The 17,490-nt window shown below is 44.2% G+C and overlaps 1 protein-coding gene across 1 annotated transcript in view; it reads right to left on the bottom strand.

Annotated features, from left to right (window-relative positions):
* PRMT3 (protein arginine methyltransferase 3) overlaps window positions 1-17,490 on the bottom strand; it is an 881,955-nt gene that overhangs the window by 247,172 nt on the left and 617,293 nt on the right. Inside the window, exon 12 of the mRNA XM_085643603.1 lies at window positions 9,181-9,368. Coding sequence (XP_085499729.1) covers window positions 9,181-9,368 — 188 coding nt within the window. The remainder of the gene's footprint in view (window positions 1-9,180; window positions 9,369-17,490) is intronic.

Below are 17,490 nucleotides of genomic sequence, written 5' to 3'. Positions count from 1 at the left end.
ATGTAGAATCACTTTGGAACCACATAGACTGTGCCGTTATTACCTTGAAATTGCACATGTTGTGCTTTAAAACTATATGTAATTGATACTACTCCTTGAACATACCACATTAAACTGTGCGGATACGAACTATGCAAATAATGTCTGCTCTTTGATGTTCTTTTCTGTTTTCCTTTTCTCTCAAGGGAATTTTTATGATATATATGGTCTCTCACTGAGGGGACAGAACACCAATTATACAAAAAGTAAATCCATTGTTACAAGAGTACGGGTTGACATTTCAACTATAACGTTAGAGTGCTGGGGTATATCTTAATAAAAAACATCTTTACTTATGCATGAGGTACATTTAACTTAATAATCATGACCTCAAATTTGTTTTAGTAATGATTGAACACAAACGTTTTTTAAACTTTCACATTTGGTACGATAAAAGAAAGGACAATCTACATTCAACTTGATGGATATACAGTGGAAAATATTTGAAAAACGTGTAAAATATGAAAAGATAAATCTAATATACATTGTGATAACGCAAACTTTATATATGAACTAGGCTAAAATTGCATCTTCACCACTCCAAGATTTTACAAGACCAGAGCATTTCACTCAGAGAAAGTGCTCTTGGTACTGGAACGTATAAAGGGTCCAAAGGTATCTAATATGGGCTACCAATAGTTTCTTCAGACAAATGAATTTATACGTCCATATTAATACTGATTAAACAAGGATCCCTTATTGATCCCGGTCTATGCATTTCAAACCCACACTTTCTTTGGGGATTCTCTTCAGGACAAGGGTTTGGTGAATTCTGCAAGAACGGAAAAGGACTTTTCAATCAATCAATCAGGGAATTTAAGCGCACTACTCACTAGTGAGGGTCTCAAGGCGCGTGGGGGGAGGGATAGCATTTCTGTTCAGTTTAAAAGCCAGGTCTTGAGAGACTTCCTGAAGGCAGTGGCGGCTGGTGACATTTGAAAGTGGTGAGGCGTAAAATCAATGTTGTACTTCACTATGGCGAGCGAGCATGCGAGCCTGAACCACCTACGGGGAGTTTGGGGGGTTCAACCCCGAGAAATTTTGTTTTACAACCCCACACCCCAATGAAGGAGCCGTCACAGGGAGAGGATGTGGTTTATGTCCAGAGCTGCCAACTTTGGATCCAGGGAACCAGGCTAAAGTCTCGGTGTCAGCTCAACATCCTGTGAGTCTGGGCAAATCACTTAATCTCCACATGCCATGGTATAAAACAACATGAACGTGCTTGTGCAATTCAACTGTTGCTCATGTAAATTGCTCCAATACATACCTTTGTGTCGAGATTGGGCTATAGAAACTGCAACAACAACAAAATCTCTGCCCTGGATGGTCACTATGTAGGCACCAAAAGTCACTGTGGCGGAACTATATACCCACAAGATGCTTTTTCAACTCACCAAACCTCTGAAATGTTAAATAATTAGCCCTGATGCATAGTTATCTACTTTGCAGTTTCAAGCAGTCCACCCAAGGCCTGTCAGTGTGTCAACAATTTTGAGAGAATAATGACAGTGAGCAGAACACAGTTAAGCAGGACAGGGTTATATAGGCTTACATAAATGCGTTTATATTGAATGGAAAGATTTATGGTTCTCAAAAATATAAAAACATGTAGAAACCGCAACATCTCACCGAACGGGGAGGATGCAAAAGATTAACACGCCATGCGGCACATTTATTGGACAATAAAATAATATCATTTAGATCATAGCATAAGCACACAGGATCCGGTGAACCCAGAAACGAACTGCACAGCGACACTACCTGGACTAGTTTCTTGAATTTGATTTTCGAGCTAATACTGGTGACGGAAAGCATACTGGAAAGCTGGAGGGGTTCAGTGATCCATCGCATCTTCAAGAGTGGGTTAGCCAAATCCCTCAGTAACTACAGGTTGATATCACTTCTCAATGTGGACCTCTAATTTTTGTCAACGTTACTAATGCAAGATCTACAGGAGTGGGCGACAGAGGCAAAAAGGCTGCCAAAGAACCAGACAGGGTTCATTAAAAAGCAAAGAACATCCACTAACCTAACGGCAGTAGGTCTCCTAATGAACAGAGCATGTGACACAAGACGCCGTTATTCATGTGCTTTGTGGACAAAAACATATGTAGATATATTCAGTAACGTTTCTGCTCGTACAATAAATATGTATGTGTGAACCCACAGACACAAACCCACGCACAACACATAAATATCATAAATATGTATTTGCTTATCTGACAAAATATTCATCTATACAAAACAAATGTTTCTTTAGGAGTTCAGGTTGCAGTGGGCTCATACTGGAGCACTTAGAGCAAAGTAAAAAGTCTCAAAATGATTAAAACACATTAGATAAAGAACTTTTTGAAATAATCACATCAACTGCGGGAGTTGGAGGCCCAACACCTTCATCCTCATCATGGTGGGGGTTTCCTTCCTCTGCTCTCATGAGTTGCCTTTTCTTGTTCTGCACTGCCACATGCTGCACTCTTGTGTCCGGTCCTATCCTGCGCTCCAGTCTCACACACTGCGGTTCTCTGCCGTTCTGGGCTGATGCCACAGCCTATGCTCCTTCCCCTGATGCTATCAGCCTCTGCCTGTGCTCTCTCCCATTGTGGGCTTCTCCCCATCGCTCCCAGCCACCTTGACCTCGTTGCCACCCTTCCTGTGCTGTCCCTTCCTGCACTCTACCATCCTGCTTTAAAGAAATGTGCATGATATTACTACAAAATAACGTGTTTTTTTTATTATGGGCTCTTGTGCTTTCCTCATCCAGTGCTCTCTCCATGCTATGCTTTTCTAAGGTGTGCTGTCCAGTCCTGTCGACCCCAGCTGTGTCCCGGTCACTTTTCCATGAACCCTATCCGCTCTAGGCATCCGTCCATGTCATGAACTGACTCCCATCGATCTCGTTATCTATATTCCCCTTCCCTGCACACCCTCACCAGAGGCAGAGACCTAACAAAGAGAAAGATGCCTGGGTGCCCATCAGTCACTTGTTGGAGACAATTAATGCTGTAATATTTCGTTTTTAAGTAGGGGTGCTTTAAAGGAAAGGAAAGCCAGTAGGCTGAAGCTGTTGCCTTGGCATTCAGAGATGGTCAGGGCCTAGAGAAGGATGTGATGAACCCTTTCAAATATCCTTAGTTTTATCTTGGAGACACCTGTAGACATCAAGCGCCAGTGTCGTGGGGGGGGGGGTGTCGCGCAGGGGAGGGGGGGTGTCGCGCAGGGTGTCGCGGGGGGGTGGTGTCGCGCGGGGGGGGGGGTTTAAATAAAATCCTACCTGTCCTGAGCAGGTCCGGGTACTCGCCGCCTCAGGTACGTTACTTCTGGCGCCAACTCACTCACTGGAACGAACAGCCCATCAGTGCTGGCTTGCAAGACGCCTCTCAGCCAATCCTGGTGCTGGAGCAGCACCGGGATTGGCTTAGAGCAGGCTTACGCTCCGTCCACCTACCCATTAGGAGACCGAGGTTTGAGCCTTGTCTCAACCTCGCTCTCCTAATGGGCATGCGCCAGACTCGGGAAACACTAGTGCGCATGACTGGGCACGGTGCAAAAATCGCCCTCCGTACCCACTCATGCGCACTTGTGTGCTGCTGGCTGCCTGTCAGTCAACATGACGCCAGACCGCCCACCCCCTTCAGACTCTGAAGGGGGTGGGCGGTCCAACGTCCTACTGACTGACAGTTCTCCCTCACAGAGGAAGCTGCGGGCGCGAGGCGCGGGTGGGGGGGCAACGCCCCAACGCCCCCAATGGACGGACCGCCACTGCCTGAAGGTGTTCAGGTAGGGAAGGAGGGCGTCTGACAATGATTGGGAGCTCATTCCAGGTCTTAGCCGCGATGTAGGAGAAGGCTCTTCCCCCTGTTCTGGCTCTGCGGATGCGCTGGGTTTCGGTGAGGGTGAGGTTGGTGGATTGGAGGTTTCTTCTGGGTATGTGGAAGGTAATTCTCTCGTTGAGGCATTAGGGTCCTGTGTTGTGGAGGCATTTGTAGGTGTGGGTAAGTTTCTTGAAAGTGACTCTCTTATCGACGGGGAGCCAGTGGAGGTTCCGTAGGTGTGGGCTGATGTGCTCATGTCGGGGGATGCCGAGGACGAGTCTGGCTGTGGAGTTCTGTATCGTCTGGAGCTTGCGGAGTAGGGACTTGTTGATGCTGGCGTAGAGGGTGCTTCCGTAGTCCAGTCTGCTGGTTATGAGTGCATGAGTGACTGTCTTCCTTGACTCGAGGGGGAGGGGGGGATCAATTTGAAGATCTTACGGAGGATGCAGAGGGTGTTCAAGCAGCTGGAGACGACGGCGTTGATCTGCCTGTTCATGGAGAGGGAGGAATCAACTACGATACAGAGGTTTCTGGCATGGTCCATGGGGGTTGGAGGGCTGCTGAGGGCGGTGGGACACCAGGTGTTGTTCCATGCTGATGGGGTGGCTCAGAGGACTTCGGTCTTCTCCGAGTTGAGATTCAGGCAGCTGTTGCTCATCCAGGATGCGACGTCCTGCATTACTTCCTGGTAGTGGAGTCTGGTGGTGGTGGGGTCCTTGGTCATGGAGAGGATGAGCTGGGTCTCGTCGGCGTAGGATACTATGCTGAAGCCGTACTGTCTGACGATGGTATCGAGGGAGGCCATGTAGATGTTAAAAAACTTTTTGGAGTTGAGTGATCAGCAAACACCATTATACTTCCACATAGCGCAATGGTTTTGATTTTACCTTAGGGGGCACCACAAATGGTTTTGATTCCGACTTATCAGTTGTCGAGGTTATTAGTGATTTGAACTCATGCACCAAATCAAAGGAGCAGGGCAGGCTTTTCTAGATTGCTCATGTTGTTCTGAAAGGAAGGGATGAACTTCATTAATTAGGGTATTTTCAAAATGGCAGTGAAATGCAGAGTTTGTGGTAATTTACAAAGCTTCTATTACCTGTGAGTCTCTGTAAATTGTTTCTTTTTTTAGAAGTGGATTCAGGGGCCCAGTGTGATTCCTTTCTGTAAAAAACTAAACTGACCTGTTTCAGTCTTTGCTTATGCCTGCGCGCTTCAAAAACACAATAAACACTCAACAAGCATTGTGGAAAATCTTGCAATCGGGATTAGCTGTTTTTTTAAAACTTGAGTAAGTTCTTGCTGCCAAGCCTTGAGACCCTTACGGGTGAGTAGTCGCGCTCTAACAAACCCATGATTGGTTGATTGATACTGTATTATATCAAGGTCACTCTTGCTGCTATTGTAATTAAATTGCTTTCCCCGTGTAAATAAACTGTTTTTTCAGAGTGCGTATTCACAGAAAACAAGCGTGCAAGACCAAATCTTATGGTATTTAAAGCATGCGCTTTGGCAAATGGCATATTATCGCCGCTGCTAAGACTGTGGCATCGGCTGAAGCTGGCGACATCAGCTTAGGGCGGAGCTCACTATGCATTATTATTCATGAAGCAGCAAGTTGGAGTGTCAGTCTGCATATCTGTTGCAGGTTGTCAAAATAAGGGACGTTCCAAAGGGGCAGGGCAAAGAATGTGTTTTGTACCTGCAAGCAAACCAAGTTTCATGCAAGGTTGCAACCCTTGTCAGTGGCAAGAGGTGTGGTATCTTGCGTATCTCCATGCCCTGCATGTCTGAGGCGCGGGTTGAAATGGTGAGAGTGAGGGATAGTTGAAAGGAGGGCGAAGCCCTGACACGACCTAGGGACCAAACATGAAATTTAAAAAAACTTGAATGAAGAGTGGTGGTGCAAAATATTGTAGTAGCAGGGTGATGTTCTATGGTAACAGACATGTGACTTTGTGTCCTGGACATGTTTGTGGTGTTCAGTGGTGAAGTGTGGTATGATATGGTGAGACCGGTGTTTTGTTGAGAGATCAGAAAAAAGGGGTTAGAGAGCAGAGCTAACAAGAAGTGGGGAGAAAAGCAGCGAGGAGGTAAGAGAAGTAGGCAAGAGACAAAAGGAGAAGGGAGAAAGATGAATGAAAGGGTAAAGAATTAGAGTTTGCCTGTAACTGAAAATTCTCCAGTTCAGGAATCTACCAGCTTAATGTCCTCCTTCATTCTGTCACTATGACGGCCTTTTCTTCTATTTAGCAACTTTCCAAACGATGCAGGATTTCTGTTTAAAGTCGGTTTATTTATATTCAGACATAATATGAACGAGCAGAACATAGCAAATCCAGTTCACATGGGGCACATGGCGATACATTCAATGCCGTAATCAACATTTGCTGTCCAACTCATTCATTACAACCTAAAGGGGGAGGGAGAACAGAAGGAAGGAGGAGAGAGGGTACTCAGAATGTGGAATAATGCTGTGGTCGCGAGCTGGGTAACTCTACAATGCTGGCTCTGATTGCATCACAGCCAGTGCTCCTCGCGCACTGCAGGCAGGAATGCTATAGGCCCTACTCCTCAGCAGTAGCAGGTAACATCGGGGCCATAGCATCATCAGCAGTCTGATGCTCACCCCATACCGATCGGGAATTAAGATACATTTCTAGAGGGGACCAGGGATCTTTGGGGCGGGCGCGCACCGACATCCGTTCCCTGAAGGCATTACGTTGTTCTTGGCAGTAAGCCGCATCTTTGAGCCAGTCCGTCGCTCATGGCGTCCTAGCTTGCGCCTGTTCCGTGATATTCTTTCACGTAACTCAGGATCGCAAGATGAGGGGAGTGCTCCAGGGTATGTCCGGTGACCTCCTTAATGACCTCAAACACATCTCCCCAATATCTAGGTTCCTCAGGGCAATCCCATGCAACATGTAAAAAAACAGCGCAGAAAGTCACGCAACGTACACAACGAGCGTCGTTAATCAAGGCCCATCCTTTGCATCGCATCCGGTGTACGATATAACCTGTGCATGTATTTAAAGTGTATAAGGCGCAACCTGTAATTAGGAGACAACACTCGCGATTGGGAACAACAGTACCGCAATTGGCAATTGGTCAAGCTCTCGGCCAGTAGGGACGGGCACAAGCGCAGTCTCCTGCATCTCAGCATATAGTTGTGAGATCAGGTGCTCAAGGCGGGCTCTTCTTCGTACCCCATTCCATGCCCATACTGTACAGGCAACTGTGTCTACCTGTGCCCTTGGGCATCTAAGGGGCAGGTGCAGTGCCATCGGGAGGGGGCATGGCACAACATAATCGTGTTCCTGGGCAGTGTGGGCCGGATAGTGTGTTGGGAAGAGCCAGTGTTGTGCTAGCTGCACTTGCAAGCAAAAGCGATATAGGTCCATGCCCAGGGTTCTCAGTCCGCCCTGCTCATGTAAGAGTTGTCGTATCTCCCAGTCGATCCTGGGCTGCTCGCCTGTCCACGCAAGGGAGACAAATCATGTCTGGAGTTGTCGGCAGAGGTAGAGCGACAAGGGTAGCGGGAGCTTATTACACGGATATAGGAATTTCGGAAGGATTACCATTTTGGCAATGGTCACCCGTCCAGTGAGTGACTGTGGGAGCTTCCGCCAACCCTCTACATGATCATCCAGCCACGTCAGAAGGAGTCCATAGTTAGCCCTCCAAAGCTCACCCAGGCCCCTGCTGAGCCAGATACCACGGTATCTGACCAGGCCATCTGCCCATTTGAGCGGGAATTCAGAGAAGAACTCAGACGTCGCGTCCCTCAGCAGGAATATGAGTGACTTCACCCAATTAATGGTGATCCCGACATGCCCCCAAATCTGGTGAATTCCCTGATCGGAGGGTCCAGGTTGAACTCCGGATTGCACACATAAAGGGTGACATCATTCACATACATAGATGCTTTGATTCTATGGGGCGAAATACGCAAGGCCATGGTGTGCATGATGTTACCGCAGTCGAGCTGCAAGCCGCGCTATGGCAAATAGTATCGGGGACAATGGGCAACCCTGATGGGTGCCCCTCGCCACCGCAAAGGGGGATGTGACTGTCCCACTGACCCGCTGCCGCACCACAGGTTGCACGTACAATAGTCCAAAAAGCCTAATAAATCTGGGACCCGTCATGAGCCATGATAGTAGAGCAAAGAGGTATGGCCATTCAAGTGAATCGAACGCATTGGTGGCGTCTAAAAGCACCGCAGCAGCGCTGAGGGTCGGCTCAATAATGTGGAGTAAGGCAAATAAGGTGCTCAAGTTGAGAGCTGTAGATCAGCCTGGAAAAACTCCCGACTGGTCCGGTCGCACTATAGTTGGTACAAGCGGAAGAAGGCGCGTAGCGATCAGTTTAGCCAGGATTTTATTGTTCATGTTAATCATGGATAGAGGCCGATACGAAACGCAGTGCTCAGGGTTCTTGTCAGGTTTGAGGAGAATCATGATAACGCCTCCAGCATGGTGGGTGGGTCGAACACCAGCCGCTAGGGGCTCATCATACACGGCAAGGAGAAGTGGAGCCGGGACATGGAAATTTTTCTTGTAGAGGGTGGCAGTAAGGCCATCCAAGCCGGGTGCCTTATCAGTGGGCATCGCATTAATAAACTGGACAACTTCTTCCACCAAAAAAGGTTCATCACAATATCGGCTGCGTTCCAACCATAGCAGCTGTATGGAGTCAAAGTATAAAGAGTTCCTGGGTGGGAGTACTCCACCTAGTCTTATATAGAGGGATAAAGAAGTCAACCATCGCAGCCTGCACCGCCTCAGTACTATCACTCTCGTTACCAACCTTATCTTGTAGTTCAACTATGTAGCCGCTTGCCCAAGCATCATTAGGAGGCCATTTAAAAACACACCCTTCCTTCTCCAAAATGAAAACGTGATAGTTTGTAACTATACACAACAGCGTAGATGGGGTTAAACCTACAACAGATACAATGGATCCCAGGGAAGGACCCCACTCAGTTAATTTATCGTTATTTGTTAAGTGCAGCATACAAACTGGATGGGGTCTCTTGGTGTTAAAGAAAAACTGAGGATAACGTAGAAGGGAGCACAATATACTGTCCTATAAAAGTCACACACGCCAAGGGCAAGCAGCTAGTTGTGTACTCACTGTAAGCCAGGATGGCTTTTTAATTTGTCACCTTGGAGTTTCCAAAATGGAAACTAAAATGTGCTTCTTATTTCATGACAAACATCCAAAGAACTAAGCTAGCCTATTTTAGGCAGGCTATTTAATGAGTGATACATCACATTTGCTCATAGACATTAACAACTAGCAAGCTTTAATTTACAGACAGTACCTTAATGATGCAGGGGTGAGAAATGAGCGTTTCCGGGTCTACTATTTCCACCAGAGGCTCTGGGGTGACGGATTTCTTCATGCAGGACATGTCAAATCCATACACATCCTCCCAGAAGGCAATTTTGTCTCCATGCTTCTTTGGGTTGCTCACAGCCACCAAACTAATGGTGCAAACGTCTGGGTATACTGCAAAATATGTTTTACATGAATCAGACCTGGGACATTGAATTATTCCTCTATGAAGCTCATACATGCACCCTTGAAAAGTTATTGGTGCTTTTAGACTCAGATTGGAAACAGCTGGGAAAAGGCAAAAAACAAGATGACACAACATCATACAAAATATACGTGGCAAAGCTTGAATTTTAACGAAATCCATGTGTAATGTTCAGCCCAATTCTTGGAAGGATCTGTATGTTTAAATATTTTAAATGTGATGAACAAGTTACTTACCTTTGGTAATGCTCTTTCTGGTGGATACTCTATTTAACCCCAGGTTTTTGATCCTTAGTATACCCCCTCACCCAAGTTCACCCCCCCTGCACGATGAAATCAGTTCCTTTTTTCAGTGCCTTCACATGCGGATTCAGAGTCATGCTCCCCCTTTTTCTTTGTTTGACAAGCTTTTTCAAAACTTAATTCCAGTTCGCATGGGAACAATGTCCCCACCTATCACTACAAGGTTCAAACCATGCCGTGAGGAGACAAAAGGTGGGTGGAGAAGGAAGAAAGATGTTGACAAACCTGCATGAGATGTACCTATGTTGATTGGACTCAAAGTTGTGTGAGTAAGGTGCCCTCAAGCACCCAAAGTCGATTCAAGACAAGTGAAGCGAAGCTGTACGCAACTGAACATTATAAGAAGCCAAGAAGATCCATTCTAAATTGAGGATGCGGACCTGTTCCCACTCTTGAGGTAGGCCCATTCCATGACATGCCTTCTTCGCAGTCGAAGTCACCCAGTAAGTCAAGAATAAGAACAAGCTTATGCCTTGCCCGTGCGATAACTCATCTAGGTAAAGCACGATGCACTTTCATTTATTTTGCACATTATATAAGTCGCTGAGAACTAGATTTCTGCTATCATCATTAAGGAATGTTCATCCTGTTTCATATAACGATGGTTTTAATTACTTGCACTCATTGGCCTACTCTGATATCTGTATCATGGTAGCAACATTTATAAGGGGTTCTACCGTAATTAGAAAGCGCTATGAGTGAAATTTGTATAGGATTATCAGGGTATGATTCCGTTTTATTTGAACTGTCTTTTTTAAGGAAGTAATACGATGTTTTTAATTGCCTCTGCCGAAATCTTATGAATAGCTGTTTTAAATTTTTCTTTGCTGATGTTTTATGAATTGTTAGTATTTTTATATTGTGAAACTTTATGGTTCTCTGAAATGAAATAAAATTATTCTTGACACCCAGTAAGTCATAGTCACAGGAGAAATACAAGAAGTCCAAGAGGAACTTGGCTCCATCCTGCCACTCACTATCTAAAGAGAAGTTGCAAGGCCATCCAGGTCACACTCGTTCTTGCTCCCAATCCCTGACTGAGGAGCTGATTTCACATTTAAGCCCGATGTGACCTCGACTTTCCCACGCCATAGGTGATGGGAGAGCAGGTCGAGCCTTTAAGAAGGCAATGTGCTACTCTTCTGGCTCCCTCTGGGGGGCCTACAGGCCACACAAATCTGCAAGAGCCTCCAATTGGGCCTGCTCTGTGTCATCTGAGACCCCACAAACCCACCTCAGGTTTGGCTATGACTTACAATTCAAGACAAATATGTGTGCTCCCTTCCATGTTAAATTCCTGTGCCTGGCAATTAGTCTTTAGATCTAAAGACCCCTCCAGGCACTATGCTGCACTTAACAAATAACTATAAATTAACTAAATGGATTCCAAAGATTTGTAGCTAGAATTGGCCAGTTCTTCCTTCTCATCCATTGTGCTATTACAGGTGTAGCACTGTGCTGTGCACAATGCTATGAAAACTTCCAGATCCAGTCTGGCGCCTTCAGAATGTTTAGTTTATGCAGCACTGTCATCATATCTGTTAGACCTGTGAGCCTTAAGGTCGTCTTCCTCCAAACATTTTGCCGTCTTCCTCCAAACATTTTGCCTCTCCTCCTAGATTTTTCTGAACTTATTTTTGTTGGCCTTAGGAGTATGAGCACTTTACCACTTCTAACCAGTGCTAAAATGCTAGTGCTCCCTCCTCTAAAATATAGTTGTATTATACCCAATTGCCATATTTAATTTAGTGCACAGTAGAGAGGTATACTATAACTCGGGGCCTGTAAATTAAATGTGACAGGTGGATCTGCAGCACTTATTGTACCACCCATTAAAGTAGCACCTTAAAACATGTCCAAGGTCTGCAATTGCATCCTGAACGCAGTTTTAAAGTCCCATGTCGACATGGCATTAACACCCCCTTGCCAAGTCTTAAACTCCCCTTTTATTACATATAAGTCACCCCTAAGGTAGACACTAGGAAGCCCAAGTCTCAGTACAAAGAATAATGCATTAATTAGAAGTAAGATATGCCTATGACTCCTATTCCACACAGCCAAGCACTAATTATCACACAAATTAGATTAATGCAACAGCCTGCTCATGGATCTGAATTAATATTTCATCTCCTCATTGGACACAGTTGTCAACTTTGCCTCTAGAACCTTATTCAACATGCCCAGGCACACATCTACCACTCCCTTTTGCCATGAAGGTAAATGGTTCTCAGCAAAAACTCAGGGTCTGCTAAAAATTGGTGGCAATCATATAAAAGGTAATCCATGTACCTCTCTTGATAACTTTACCTTGACAAAACACTGACACAGTATACACACGCTTTAGGAATCTACAATTCAATGATCAGTTCTTGCTGGTCACAGAGCAGTGCAGCATCCAGATTCCAGTTTCTCTATCTTTTAGGGCCCCACTGTTGGAATTCACTGTTGAGATCCGACTGTGCCCCTCACTGAGTTCAAGACAACCTTGAAATGCCATCTAATGTGATTGCAGTGAATTACCAACTATTGATGCAGATTGTCGTGTAAATAGGCCTACTGTGTTACTATACCATGCATAGTTACCTTCTTGTTTTTCCCAGAATGGGTTTGGCTGTCTACATCAATCGTCTACTCCCACTTTGGTTTCTGTAATCTATCTGCTTAGCTATGCACCAACATCAACCCAATGGAAGACCTCTCTGGTAGAATGTCATGCGCCTCTTTATAAATAAATAAAAATAGCGTAGTCTTTGTTTCTAGTGTTCTAAGGTGTCCAATCGTTCAGGAAACACTCTGAAGGCACTGATCTAAGGATTCAAGTTGTAGAAAATTAGCTGAAGTTTACAGCAAAATGTCAGGTTACAACTGGTTTCTCGAAATTCCCTGCAGCTGCACCAACTCCTTTTGTCCAGAGGTCCTTCTTCAGAAGCCTGACGAAGGAGACCTGGACTTTGTGGTATCTTGTGTAGGATCTGCTCTTCCCAAATGACTTTGGTGGGATAATGATAATGAAAGGCCAGGGGCCAGATGGTTGCCTGACTCTGCCGTGGTTTTAGAAAAGCTCGATCTATCTGGAATGCTTTCTCAAGAAGTTGCAGTGAGCAGATACAACAGTTTACCAAGGATTCGATTTAACAACTAATACGACTAAGGCCACAGCAGAGTCAGGCAACCATCTGGCCCCTGGCCTTTCATTTCCCCACCAAAGTCATTTGGGAAGAGCAGATCCTACACGAGATACCACCAAGTCCAGGTCCAGACGAAAACCCCATAATGAATACGGGGTTGGAAACGCGGTGACCCCAGCATCTGGGACAAGAAACCCCTACAAGTGCCCGAGGAGAAAGGTTTACAAATAATTACTCTCCTAATGCGAACACTTAGATTCTCAAGTCCCAGGGCTGCACACATAGGCAGGAGATCATAGATTTGTGATGTCTGTAAATCTCAGACGACCTCCGCCTCAGTGTGACTATTTTTCAATACAGGACTGGTGATTCATGTTTGATTTTTTTGTTTATGCTTTGAATGTTTTTCATGTATTGTCACGCAATTTTCTGTATGTAATGTTAAACTGTCGAAATTGTGTTCTTTGAGATGAAACGGTGTTAATGTATGTATTGTTTTTCAAAATATGAGAACAACAGTGAAATAAATCACACAAGCTTGTGGATTAAAAACACCGGCCGGTATATGTTGAACTGTGTATTTAACCTATGCCACTAGAAACCTTTTTGCTAAACACTGCAGCAAGTTTTATTCAGGTAAATTTCATATGTTAATACATGGCGATGCTGCACAGTAAAAACCTTAATATTTTTCATAATGAGTTTCCTATCTGTCACAAATTTGGAGTTTTTAGCTTCTTCCAAAAAGAATTCAGATAATAAGAGAGTTACACTTTCAAAAGTAGATCTTTTCAGCTTTGCATAGAAAACATAGACTTTTTAACCACACATTATCTGTTCAGGTAAAAGTGGGAAAAATATTGTGTATTGCAGTATTTATATAGCGCTTACTACCCCTATGTGGGGCGCTGAGGCACATGCCTACACGAGGAGCACACTACACTGAGGAGGGTGTGTGGTCGGAAGAATTAAATATTTGTTTTGAACCTACGTGGGCAGTGTTTTCATATCATGTGTAATGACCTCGGAGATGCAGGTACTGGGATGGAGCGCGTAGCAGCATGGTGGAGGATGATGTGTGGGAGACAGGCACACAGTTTTATTGTTTTCAGCTAGCTTGATCAGCTCTGCAGTTCCTTTTATAGTATTTCATGTAATATATTCTGCTAGCTGGCTACTGCACTTGGTTGTCTTATCTAAGATTTTGTGTATAGTTGTGGTCCTGATCTGGCATGGTTGGAAGGAGGGAGAAGTGGATTGATCTGTAGGGATAGGCATTTTTATCATTCCATGACTCAGTGTCTTTGTAAGAGGTAAAGTAGTTAGATTTTATAGATATTTTGGACCTGCAGTGGTGGAGTGACAGATCTCTTCAGTTATTCCATGCCTGTTCATTTGGTAATGGCGGTTTTTGGGGGGCTGTACAGTGCTGGTAATGGACAACCCTTATAGCAGATAAGTCTTATATGACTTTATGAGGAGTAAGTCATAATGTGTTAATGACCGCTGCATACTATGGTTTTAGTACTATTGTGGCCCATAACTGTTATATATGCAAGTACATACCTATAAGATGCCACAGCGATCCATAGGTCATCCCTTCTTAGCTTCCCTGCATATCAAAAACAGTTTGCTGTTTGCAAATTGTGGTTTGTAAGCTGAGGACTGAGCGTGAGGGTGCAACTGTTTTCTGGGATCTGGTCTATCTTCAGAAATGTAAACACTTCTGGGTACTTCTTATGTTGGCTGGTGGTGAGTTCCAGGCCTTGGCGGCTTGTACTGAGAAAGCAGTGCCTCCTGTGGATTTCTTATGGTAAGATGATAAGTAGTACACGTCTGGAGCACAGTGTTCTGTTTGATTTATATGGAGTGGATTTCATTTGTAGGTATAGCAGTCCTGTTCCTTGGGAAGCTCTGTGGACAATGCACAGTGCCAATCTCTCTCGCACTCCATTACTGAACTTTATGCAATTGTTCAAAACGTTTGAGCACTATTTCCTTACTGAAGGTTTAATTATGGAAATATAGCAGCACACTATTCAGCAGGTCATATCTGGACCAGAGGTCAAATACTAGATATCTGGGGCAAACAAATTAATTGGGCATAATAGAATTAAAAATGCTGTCTCAATTGGGGAGGGGAGCACAGTAGAGTATGGGAGTGAAGGTAAACACAATGCTGAGGAGGCAGAATGAGGCTTTCTAACCTTTTGGAAACACCATAAGGCATAGAAATAGGACAAAATGTACTGCTGAACTGCTACAGAAAGGGTGGTGAAATAGAATGCTTCAGGTGCGAGACCTGTATGGAGTCCACACTTAGTTTTAAAGCACAATTGAGGGAGGAACTTGAAGTAAGCACCCTCTTCTAGGACATGGATATCCTTCTTATCAATCTGTAATCTATCAAAAATGTGAGGCCGTATTATAAGTAGTTGTATTCATACTCCTAACCTCAGTAATGTTTTTTTTTATTACATGGTTAGTGAACAACGACGTCTGCCTCAGATATGGTCCTACATTTTTGGGAAGCTGATCATGAATACCGAATGTAACTTCCCTTTCTTTCCAATTCATGTGCCATGCCTCAAGCTGGGGAAACAGTCAAGGCGCTAGCAAAATGTGACACTGCAAACTGCCTCTCCACAGTCACTGCCTCCATCGGTGATGCAAAAAAATGCCCAGGTGAACTCAGTGTCATGGTCTCTCATTTTGGCAGCAATGTGTACTGGCCACTGAAGAGCTTTGCAAACTGGAGAGTATTGATTGCTTTGAAGTGAATGTGCCTAACCACTGGCGTTAACAGAAACATACCTAGGTGGGGTGACATGACAACAATTGAGAATACATCAGCAGAGGACAGTCTGAATTATATTGGTATATATATAAATTCTAGGTGATGTGTACGCTGCACGTAGAGTGAGTAGCAGAAACATAAAAGTGAGATCAATATAAGTACATTATTGTGTCTTTATATTGAATGAAAGGTTCTATCAAGCCCTATTTCTTCTTCATCCCTGCAACGTTATTTGAGTATTTTGGCAAATCTCCATGGAATCTCACAGAAATTCGATAATATATAAACCACTGTTGTGTAATTCCTATAAATTGATGTCCAGACTGATTCCAGACACCCCCACCGGGTATGTTCGCCTGTATACCTAGTTAGCTCACAGTGCCACTGTAATCTCCTCTTACCAAGGAGAGAATAGCTCTTGGCAACTATCGAACATGACAACTCTGTCCCATCAGGGACCGTGGAAACAGTACAGTACTTTTTGCTCAGTCACTCGTGCTGACTTTGTCTCTGAGAGAATAAACGGTGGGGACGTTTTCAATAAGCATTTATTAAGCCATCATCATTCTATTGTATAATAGGTGTGCTAAAACAACCATAAGACAGAAACATATATAGACTATATTAAGCACCAACAGAGTAACTCGATGGTAGATCTCTACTATAGTACTAAAACAATGGATATAGGCAAACATATAAATACATGTCAATAGTAAGAGGGAAGCAGCGAGAAGAATCCTAAAAGAAGGAAAGCTTACCTCTTCCTTGATTATCGATGCAGAAATGGAATTCTCGAACACAGGTTTTCACCAATTGGCAAAAGGTGCTGTACTGAGGAGAAAAGGCTGTTAAAGTCTACAGCCTTTCGCGCTGACGTCCAATCCAAGATTCTGGATAGGCCTTTTGATGGCCTCACTCTTTTTGGCACACATGTAGATGAGGCTTTGAATGTTTTAAGACTGACACTTACATCGCAAACGCATAAGGACGTTTGAAGCATCGATTTGGGATGTCTAATTTTCGTGGCTCTAGAAGATCCCAACAGTTTAGAGGGGAATTCAATCAGGGACGTTCATATTATCCTCAAAGACAATCTGGATACAATCAAGGATACTTCTTCAATCAGAAGCAAAGACAAGATGGTAACAATTGGAAAAGAGTTTGACTCCCAGCTTATATCCCATTTTCCACCTGGTTCTCAGAAGTTCGAGGGGGGATTTAGCTTTTAGCTCAGCCTGGAAGAACATAACATTAGACAACTGGGTGATACAAATTGTCCAATCAAGCCATATGTTGGAGTTCATCCAGAGACTTCTAGTTTGTCCAATAAGAAAGGAATATCATCTTCATTTAGAGAAGCTGCAAATAGAAATTCTCATGTTTCTCTTCAAAGGAACCATAGATATTGTCCTCAATTCACAAAGGAACCAACTGTTTTTATTCGAGGTTCTTCCTAATCAAAAAGAAGAGAGTTCAATGGAGACCAATACTGGATGTGAGACAGCTGAATAAGTTTCTAAAGAAACAGTAATTTCAGATTATTACTTTACAAGAAGTACTCCTGATGATTCAGGAAGGGGAATTATGACCTCCCTGGATTTCCGGGATGCCTACTTCCATATATCCATTCATCGAAATCACAGAAAGTACGTAGCAGGTCAGCATTACCAGGTCAAGTCGAACCTTTTTGGACTCAAATCAGTGCCTCGAATATTCACCAAATGTCTCGCCCTAGTTGTTGCTTTTCTCAGGCGAGAAGGTCACCAGGTGTTCCCACACCTGGGAGACTGGCTAGTCAAAACGTCATCCAGGAAATTAGCAAACGCTTCTACAAATGCCTGCATCAGTCTCTTCCAGAGATTGG

This window comes from Triturus cristatus, chromosome 3_1, assembly GCF_964204655.1.
Source record: "Triturus cristatus chromosome 3_1, aTriCri1.1, whole genome shotgun sequence".
NCBI lineage: Eukaryota > Metazoa > Chordata > Amphibia > Caudata > Salamandridae > Triturus > Triturus cristatus.
Note: the sequence above shows the minus strand (reverse complement) of the source record. Positions and strands in the feature narration are given on the sequence as shown.